The sequence below is a fragment of the Thrips palmi genome, unplaced genomic scaffold, assembly GCF_012932325.1.
Source record: "Thrips palmi isolate BJ-2018 unplaced genomic scaffold, TpBJ-2018v1 HiC_scaffold_8, whole genome shotgun sequence".
Classification (NCBI taxonomy): domain Eukaryota; kingdom Metazoa; phylum Arthropoda; class Insecta; order Thysanoptera; family Thripidae; genus Thrips; species Thrips palmi.
The window spans coordinates 7,789,770-7,799,374 of NW_023144635.1; the positions used below are offsets into that span (position 1 = coordinate 7,789,770).

Here is a 9,605-nt window from a genome sequence, read left to right on the forward strand (position 1 = left end):
TTGGGCAATATAAAAAGTGCTTATCGGTGCCAGCTTGTTGCCGCGGTGTTGTTGGAGGCCTTGTTGACGTCCGTGCAGAGCAGAGGCGGCACCGGCCTTAGACTTAGCGGCCTAGTATTGGCAATCAGCCGAGAGTCTAAATTCCTCAGGGCAGGGTGGGTCATTTACTGCCGTTCCGGCCGTTTCAAATTTTCACCGCTTTTGTCTACACGGGAAAAAATCTCCAATTCTCTCTTTCCTGTTGCACCATGCAAAAAAAATAGTGTCGAACCGAGATGATGTTCTGATCCAGAACGACTTTTTGCCGAGTATAAACACACCGACCGTGGCCTCGCGTTTTGGCTTCGCGTTTGGGCTGCGCTTTTGACAGGCTGTATGGATGGCTCGCTGGGGCGTCGTCGCGTAACCCGCGTCCGCCGCGCACCTGCGGCGTTGTCACTGTCTCTCTCGCACTCATGGGGCGTCCCGTCTGGGCGCGAGAGAGACAGAGCTACGAAATGCTCTGTGGAATCAGTCTCAGGCCGCCAATCACAGCCTCGCTCACGAGCCTCACGAAGTGCCCCTGGCTGGTATTTCACGACGATGCGAAAGCAGAAAAAAAGACACGCCTTTGATTGAACCGGAGGGGTGGCGCCGGGTTCGATACATAGCCGTATCGCGAAGCCTGACGAATATCTGATTCCCTTAATTGGAAGTGGCGGTCTGGTACAGTGTGGACCGACCGGAGTTCTGGGAGGGGAGTGAGGGGAGGGGGTGGTGTCGGGGCTCTCGCAGATAGCCGCCATAATCGAGGCTCTTTGGCGCCCCCTCCTCCTCCGCCTCGGACACACCTCTGGCTGCCTCTGGCGTGGTGGTGGAGGCCGCCCGGCCGCGGTCACTCCACTCCGGCGGTGGCAGTGAAACGACTGGCACGACCAGGCACGACACCCCGACGAGGTAAAGTCGCGGCTCTGCACCTCGGCGTCGTGCGATAAGGTAAGTCCGTCGGCGTCGTCGCGGTCGCTCGCCAGCGGGCTGGTGCCGCACCGTGTTTTCGTCGCGCTGTCTCTCTCACGCCCCATGAGTGCGAGAGAGACAGAAAGCCGAAAACACTGTTGGTGAGCATCGGCGTGGCGGTAACCCCATTAGCGCGGTGCCGCGGTGCCGGTCCCTCGCATACAGTGTCGAAGCACGCGCCGCGCGGGGCGGAGCGCGGGACGGCAGAGCGGGCACAAGGCACCGAGAGGCTGACCGACTTGTTTACCACTCAGGCACACCGTCACCGTGACCACGGCCTGGCCAGAGGCTGCGAGCAGAGTGACGAGCTGAGCGACAGCGCGTGTGTCAGACAGTGTCAGCGAGTGTCAGTCAGCATGGCGGCCGTCGAGAGGAAGCAGCCCAAGGAAGGTAGGCGCGACATCGGAATGGCTTTGGTTCTTGTTGGGCTGCGGCAGGCTGCGGCCGGCAGGCTGGTTCGTAAGTTGAAAAGCCTGAGAGAACGCCTCCGACTTTAATGCGGCAAGTTTGTTTCTCGCTCGCCGCGCGACGTGTGTAGGTGTGTGTGTGTGTGTGTGTGTGTGTGTGCGGGCGTCTCGGTGCGCCGCCCCTCCCCATCCTTCCCCCCACACGTCAACTGCGATTGAAACACTCAAGGTCGCGTCCGTGGTATCTGCCTGGACGGACTGCCGATCCGTCCGCTCCTGGACTCGAGCGGCTCGAGGAGGCTTTGAGGAGGTCATGCCGCGGCGCACCGTCGCCGCCACGCTTGGTTGGCCTCGACCGTCAATGCTTGACCTCACTATCGGCAAACCGACTGGTCGGTGATTTGTCGTCGTTTGAGGGACGCGTTGCACCGCAGCACGCGCACTCCGGTGGTGGGGCGAGGGGGCGCGGGGCGGCGCGGGGCGTGTTGCCGCTCACTCACACCTCCTGAACCTCCTCATAGCGAGCCAACGCGACATCTCGCGCGCGGGTGGCAGCGAGTTATTAGCTCTCCTTTACGGCGAACACGTCAAAGTGAAGCGCGATGCTGTGGCTTTCTTCAACAGCACTGGCGCCGCACTGGCGCTACACCGCACAGCAACAAAGCGTGGGAAAGTTTCCCCAGAACGCTTCAGGCGGCACTGCCTTGGCACTGCCACGCCTCAGATTCGCCACCGAACGGCGGGGGAAAGCGGCAGGAACTGCGGTGGTTGGAGTGATGAGCACGTCTTTACGGTGTGTCAATGTCAATTAGCTTTAGTGAGCGGCGTGATCTCCGCGGCACTTTGAATAGAAAGCCGGGGAATGCTGTTTGCGAGATAGCGGCAGATGGGCGGCGCCCTGCGCGCCCTGCGTGCCCTGCCGCTCTCGATGGTGTAAATATGAGCCGCAGCCCCTTCAGTGCTGCCGCCCTGCTGCCTATCTAATCTGAGGGGCGTGCCCCTACCGTGCCGTTTAGCCGTGCCACTGCCGCCTGTTTTTGTTTATATTTTTAGCCTGTCTAAACGCTTTTTTCCTGCCCCGACGCCGTGTCGCGCAGATGGCGGCCAGGACGGCGGCGAGGACGCCTACGGCTGGGGGATGCGCCAGGTGCAGGTGGGGCTGCTGTTCGGCGCGCTGTCCATGGCATACGTCTTCCGCATCAACCTGTCCATCTGCCTGGTCGAGATGACGGACATGAACAGCACCCGCACCGTCAGTGTCCGACAGGTCTTTGACTTCCACGCGACGAGTGCGAGCGCGCCGCTAACCCCCTTGCCTGCCTGCCCCTCCAGGACGTGGTGTTCTACGACTGGAACGCCAGCGAGCGCGGCCTTATCCTGTCGTCCTTCTTCTGGGGCTACATCGTGACGCAGGTGCCGGCCGGCATCCTGGCGGTGCGCTACGGCCCCAAGTGGTTCCTGTTCGTGGGGGTGGTGGCGTGCTCCGTGCTGAGCGCGCTCACGCCGCTGGCCGCGCAGTGGGGCGGCTGGCAGCTGGTGCTGGCGTGGCGCGTCATGCAGGGGCTGGTGCAGGGCTTCATCTACCCGTCCTCGCACGCCATGCTGAGCCGCTGGGTGCCGCCGCTGGAGCGCGGCCGCGCCACCGCCATCGTGTACAACGGCATCTCGGTGGGCACGGTGGCGAGCATGGCGGGCGCGGGCGCGCTGTCCGCGTCGCCGCTCGGCTGGCCGTCGGGCTTCTGGGTCCCCGGCGTCATCGGGCTGGTGTGGGGCGCCGCCTGGGTACTCCTGGCCGCCGACGCGCCCTCCACCTGCAAGCGCATCAGCCCCGCCGAGCGCGCCTACATCGAGAGGGCCTTCGGCGACACGTCCAGCGGCCAGAAGGTGGGTCCTGGCCGCCTGGCCCGGCACGGCGCATGGCGCCACGCCACCATGCCCCTCGCCTCACACCGCCATTCCCTTTGCAGAAGCACCCCGTGCCCTGGAAGGCCATCATGACGTCGCTACCCATGTGGGCCCTCATCATCGTGCACTCCGGGCAGAACTTCGGCCACTGGACGCTGCTCACGGAGATGCCCGCCTACATGAAGCAGGTGCTGGGCTTCGACATCGAGGCCAACGCCGTCTACTCGTCCCTGCCCTACATCTGCCTCACGATCTCGTCGCTGTTCGTCAGCTGGTTCGGCAAGGTCGTCAATGAGAACGGCTGGCTGTCGCTCAACGTGTCGCGCAAGACTTTCCAGAGCGTCGGTAAGAAGTCCGAGTTCACCCCCAGACCGGACACGGACCGAAGCTTCCCACTTTTGACCCCCGCCGTTCCACTTGCAGCTCACTGGGGCTCCGGCGCGACTATGCTGGTGCTGGGGCTGGTGAACGTGTCCTCGACCATGGCCATCGTGCTGCTGTGCGTGGCCGTGGCCTTCGAGGCCGGCACCCTCACCGGCTACCTGTGCAACCACATGGACATGTCGCCCAACTTCGGCGGCGCCATGATGGGCGTCACCAACTGCCTGGCCGCCGTGGTGGCCATCATCGCCCCGCTGCTGGTGGCCGCCATCACGGGCGACTCCGAGAAGTTGACGCTCGAGGTAAGCGGCCTGCGTCTGACGGCCTGCGTCTGACGGCCTGCGTCTGACGGCCTGCCTGCGCGGGGCGACGCGGGCTAACCCGGGCCCTATCGCTGGGGGCGCTGGCAGAGGATCGTCTTTGGTCTCATGTTGGTCCCTGTTCTTGGCTGGCCCTCAGCCGACCGGGGAGGCAATCAACAGTTCTTGATGGGTTCCTCAATCAAGTGTTGTTACTGCGCGTCGCGCGACCGCCAGATAAGCGCCTCTCGCGGAATGATCGACTAATCGCTTTCCGCAGGAGACCACCATGCGGTGGAACATCGTGTTTATCCTGGCGGCTGGCGTCTACTTCGTCGGCAACCTGCTGTGGGTGCTCTTCGGCTCCACCGACGTGCAGCCCTGGAACACGCCCAAGCAGGACGAGGAGGAGGGCCTGCACTCAGGCTCAGGTGCGTGCTTACACCACAAAATATTACTATTTTTTACTATTCGCTATAATTTAAACCCATCCTGGTTTCCTTTGTTTTTCCTACAGGCGACACCACTGCCACAGTGGAGGAGCACTGCAAGTGATCGCGACGAACTCCTCTCCTCACTGAGAGGGTAATGATCGACACCTGTGCAAGCTTCGCGGGCGGGTTAAATCTAGTCATTGAGAAAGCTGTGATTTTGTGGGTAGTTCGGAATCGCTCCGCGCCGCTCCGCGCGGGCCGCGGGGCGGGCTAGTGGGTTGGTGCAAGCCCCTGTGCAAATGGTTTGATACAGTTGATGAACGCTGCGAGAGAGGCCACTCAGAGAATGACATAGGAAAAGAAGGTTTATGGATGAAAAAAAAAGACTACTCCGTACGATTAATTGTATGAATGATGTTTTTATTAATTTTTCTTCGTGAGCAAAGTGTACAAAAATAGTTGTCTAAGAACACAATTTTCTTAAATTTTGTATACATTTGTTTGTTTTTAATTTTTGTAATAAAGAAAAGCGATATTCGTAGACGGTCACTCCACCGTATGTCCACGAGGACCAGGGCGCTGTCCATGCTCACAGCCTGCTCGGGTTGCCGGGGACGGGGACTCCCACCAGCGCGCAGCTCTTCTCGAAGACGACGCGGGCCAGGTCCGCGTTTCGCGCCTGCGCCGACGGCGCCACTTCCTGTGCACACAAACACACGACAGGATGACGGGCCGGCCTCCAAAGGCTGAGAGGAAAGGCTAGGTTAGGTTAGGTACCTTGCAGTCGGAGAAGTACTTCCCCGTGACCGCCTCCACGTCCTCGGACACCGCCAGGTAGATGGTGGTCTGCGCACCCTCCTCTGTGCTCTGCAAAAGCGCGGTACCGATGAGCAAATTTGGAGAGCCGCCGACTCCGGGCCGCGTTCCAACTACCGACCTTCATGAAGAGGCGCAGGACGGACTTGACGAGGGCCCGCGGCAAGCTCGGCAACCTCTCCCAGATGTCGGTCAGCACGGCCCCGGGGTGGAGGCTGTTCACCGTCACGCCTGCCAACAGTGCCAACGCATGAATACGTTAACATACATCGCGCATTGGGATTCCGCCCTGCTCGGCTCGGCGGGCGGCCCGCGACAGGGCAGGGCGTTGGTGTGGCTCGTGCGTGGGCCGGGCACACATTGCGCCGTGCCAGCGCCACGCGTCGTACGCCGCCGCCGCTTGGGTTGCCTACCCGCCGGTCCGCGGGCGTACGCGGGCGGCTGCGGCGGCTGCGTCCGCTACTTGGCGGCAGCAAGCCGCAACGCCACTGCCAGACGCGGCAAGGCTGGGCGAGGCAGCACCTCTCCGATCATCTCTCGTATTGGGCGAGCGGCGAGCGGCACACAGTGCCGGGCCGACCGCAGCTCCACGCCGACGGCTGCGAAAATGCACGACCCGCGTTCGCCCCCCGACCGAGACACCCGCCAGGCCACCGCAAAGTAGTGGAAGTCGGCGCCGAGCCACCAGCTGCCACGCTGCGCTACGTACCCGAGCCGCTGAGGATCTTGGCGAGGTGGTTGGAGGTGAGGATGTTGCACAGCTTGGTGTTGGAGTAGGCCACCAAGTGGTCGTACGGCACCAGCTTCTCGTGCACCAGGTCGTTTACGTCCAGGCGAGCGTACATCAAGTGCATCATGGAGGACACGAACACCACCCGCGCCGGCGCTGACCGCTTCAGCAGGTCTGCGGCACACGACACACGCGCACAGAGTCAGCGACGCGCCGAATACACGGATGTTGGAGGGCGTGAGTAGTGTAGTGCCCACCCAGCAGCAGCACGGTGAGAAGGGTGTGGCCCAAGTGGTTGATCTGCACGCACAGGTCGAAGCCGTCCGCAGAGCGCTTGCCCCGGTTGCCCGGCATGCCCGCGTTGTTGACGAGGATGTGCAGGCTCGGCTCGGTGGTCACGATCTCCTCCGCGAACTCGCGCACCGACTTGAGGCTGCTCAGGTCCAGCGGCCGGACCTCCACGCTGGAGTTGCCCGTGGTGCGGATGATGTCCGCTGCGGACGGAAGACAGGAGGGTGTCGGTGAGGCGTGAGGCGTTCGCGTGGTGGCGGCGCGCGCCGTCCCTCGCGCGGACTTACCCTTGGCCTCCTCGGCCTTGACGAGGTTCCTACACGCCAGGATGACCCGGGCGCCGCGCTGCGCCAGGTCCCTGGCCGTCTCCTTGCCGATGCCTGCGCCGAGCGGAAAGGCGATGCAAACCAAATGGCCACTCCGGACTGACGCACGTCGCGCACGTCCCATGAGTCACACGTACCCGAGTTGCCGCCGGTGACGATGGCCGTGAGCCCGTCCAGGCGGCGCCGGCTGTGGCATCGCCCCGTCGTCAGCTTGAAGTACAGCTTGACGGCGAGCAGCACCCCGAAGAAGCCCACGAGGCGGGGGTGCCTGTACAACCTCTCGCACAGCGCCTCCATGCCGACCGGGCCGAGCAGGCCCAGCACCTGCGACACAACGCGGTCTTCAGAGCGCTGACACGTCGGTCGGACACTTCACCTCAACGAGTCTAGCCGCCGGGGCGGAGTGGGGCGCAGCCTCGCGCGCAGCCCGCAGCGGCCGGAGCGAAGAAGGGGAGGTGCTATCGCCGACGGGACGGGGCAAAGTGCACCCAAGTGCACCTCGCTCTTTCTGACATTCCCCGAAAGAAAATGAAAGGCCCGGGCTGACCCACGCGCCGTGCGCCATGCACCCCACTTTCCAACCAGAAGTGCGCTGCCCCGAATACATGAATGCATTTGAATTACTTTTTGAAACAAAATCGAAACGCTGGTGCACTTTCAGAGTCCGGGCGACACGCACCCGCGGCCCTCCGCGGTAATAACACGCAGTCCCTTACGGCAGCCCGGACTGGCGTGGTCTGGCCGTGTGAGGGGCCGGCCCTCTATGTTGTGTGCGGTAGCGTCCTTACGCATTTACAATGCAAAACAAGGCGTCTCTGAGGGCTGGGTTCCGTGAGGAGGAACTACCAACAGCCATGAGACTTTCTCATCAATATTGTTGAAAGGGAAAGTTGTTAAATTTCGACATACCATGAATTAATCATCCCACCTGTTGCCGTCCCGGTCACGACGGCAGTGCGGCGGGGCGCTCGTCGCGGTGCTCTTGGAGGAGGCGTTGCTCGTTCTGCTGCAGCCCCCACAGTGTGACGGCGTCGCACGCCCAGAAGAAGGCCCCTCGCAGCGCCCTCCACAGGACGGCCCAGCAGCGCCGGCACCTCCTCCTCTCCCTGGCGCGGGCCTCGCGGCGGCCCTGGCGGCGGGCGTCGCGCTCCGTGGACCTGGACCCGGTGGCGCTGGGGTGCGCGACGGCGACGTCGCTGTCCGACGCCTCCTTGCGCAGCAGGCGCCGACGCTCCGCCCGGCCGCTGGAACGACCGCCGTCGCGACGCATTCAACGGGGCGGGGTCGCGGGGCGCGGGCCGGAGCCGCAGAGACACTCCCTCGACGGCGACGCGCTGTTCGACCACTCGCGAGACCGGTCGCTGTCGGTGTGCGCGGCGCGGCCTGCCCGCGCAGTCCGTCTACTCCGCGTACTCCGTGCGACACTGGGGCGGAATCGGTAATTGGCTCATTAATGCGCTGACCCGCGCCCGCCCTGGCCCGGCAGCCCGGCAGTGTGGTGGCTCCTTTCGGTTCACGCACGCCGGCCAGCCCAGGCCAACCCGGGCCAACCTGGTCCCTAGCGTCCCAGGTCGGCGTGGCCTTTGACAGCCAAGTGCCGGTGCTGGGCCTGCTGGGTGGAGTGCAGCCCACCGCGCTGTTTGTTTTCGCAGTGGCCCGGCGCCTCGCCACTGCGAACCGTAACCGTACTCCTGGACCGGAATAGCCACGCAGTACATAGCGCGGCGCGTAGCGCTTGGCGCGCCAAATGACAAGTAGCCTCGCTTTGCCGGCTTTGCCCCAAAATTTTCCGAGCTCGTATACACGGCCCAGAGCAAGGCGTAGCGTCGCGTAGCGGACCCAGCGGGCCAATTACGAATAGTGCTTTCAATTTACCCGAGCGGGGCGCCCTGTAGGGGCGGGAGAGTGAAAGAGCGGAGAGGCACTGTTCGGAACCGGATTACAAAATGGGACTCCCGCCCAGAGCGAGCAGATCCCATCCCCGACCACGCTTGTCGTGGTCCCGTGGTCCGACCAAACACAAACTGAAAAGGTTGAGAGCGAAATTCGGCGCGCCAAGTGTGCGGGGTGTGCGGGCGTTGCCCGCGCTGCGTGGCTAAGATCAGTGGGCCAGCAGTTCCTGGCGGTGGCGGCGGCAGGGCCGTGTCCGGTTTAGTTCGTCCCCCCTTCCCTCCCCCTCCTCGCTCATCTTCGGTCTCTCACGCGCGCTTTTCTCAGTCGCGTGGAGCTCGCTGTTCCTGGAGGAGCGTTGGGCGCCGCGTAGAGAGAGGCCCCGGCCGCCCGCGCGGGCCCGTCCTCTCAGCTGTTCGGGCGGCCGCGCTTGAAGCGGCCTGGCTGGCCTGGCTGGCCTGGCTCGTCGCGCGTCCTTGTCGCAGCGTCGCGCGCCCGGCGGCGGTGGCAGCGGCGTCCCGACGTCCGCCCGTCTGACGATCCGACCGACGCCGCGGCCGCGTCTGGCGGCGCGACACCCGCGACACACCTGCAGCGGCGACGCGGCGACGGTGAGTGTGCAAGCGTCCCGGCGCCTACCGGCTCATTCCGCGCATTACCGCCGTCACCTCGTCTCTCTCGCACTCGCGGGGCGTCCCGTATCGGCGAGAGAGACAGAGTGACGGGATGAGTCTGCTGCACGGGGTGCACCCGCGGCGAGTGAGGAATCGTTTTCGCGTCGCAAACCGCACGCTGCGCGACGCCCATCAAAGCGATTCCGGCGCGCGAGTAAACAGCAATTTCTCATAATCTGTCGATCTCGCGTGCACGACGCGTCTATATTGACGCGCTGAATGGGGAATGCATCGCGCCGCCGCACGCAAGTGTCGCCGCGATAAGATTTCATTTCGATGGCTTTTAACTTGGAACCTGCGCGGCAGGTGGCAGCGGTAGCCGAGCGGCCGGCGCGGCGAAGGTCATCGGGCCCCGGGTTCAAACCCTGCCAAAAAAGACGCTGCCGGCCTGCTTTCCGCACTACCGCGCGCTACTGTGGCGCTTCTCCCGGTTTTATACGCGGAGCCTCGGACTCG

At 63.7% G+C, this 9,605-nt stretch overlaps 2 protein-coding genes across 3 annotated transcripts; one reads left to right on the plus strand and one right to left on the minus strand.

Annotated features, from left to right (window-relative positions):
• Nucleotides 1-812: 812 nt before the first annotated feature.
• Nucleotides 813-4,963, plus strand: LOC117653606 (putative inorganic phosphate cotransporter). The gene is made up of 8 exons (XM_034399400.1): nt 813-975; nt 1,251-1,386; nt 2,501-2,655; nt 2,736-3,287; nt 3,371-3,653; nt 3,732-3,991; nt 4,269-4,419; nt 4,506-4,963. Exons 2-8 carry the CDS (start codon nt 1,353-1,355, stop codon nt 4,541-4,543), a joined length of 1,473 nt encoding a protein of 490 aa, XP_034255291.1. The 5' UTR covers nt 813-975; nt 1,251-1,352; the 3' UTR covers nt 4,544-4,963.
• LOC117653607 (retinol dehydrogenase 11-like) lies at nt 4,817-7,672 on the minus strand. Of its 2 annotated transcripts, XM_034399401.1 has the most exons (8): nt 7,514-7,672; nt 6,723-6,909; nt 6,547-6,639; nt 6,226-6,462; nt 5,948-6,142; nt 5,360-5,469; nt 5,200-5,289; nt 4,817-5,122 (listed from the first exon to the last, which is right to left on the minus strand). In XM_034399401.1, exons 2-8 carry the CDS (start codon nt 6,880-6,882, stop codon nt 5,012-5,014), a joined length of 996 nt encoding a protein of 331 aa, XP_034255292.1. In that variant the 5' UTR covers nt 6,883-6,909; nt 7,514-7,672; the 3' UTR covers nt 4,817-5,011. The 2 variants fall into 2 exon arrangements, with proteins under 2 accessions (XP_034255292.1, XP_034255293.1); XM_034399402.1 differs by lacking the exon at nt 7,514-7,672 and having other exon boundaries at nt 6,723-6,980.
• Nucleotides 7,673-9,605: the final 1,933 nt, after the last annotated feature.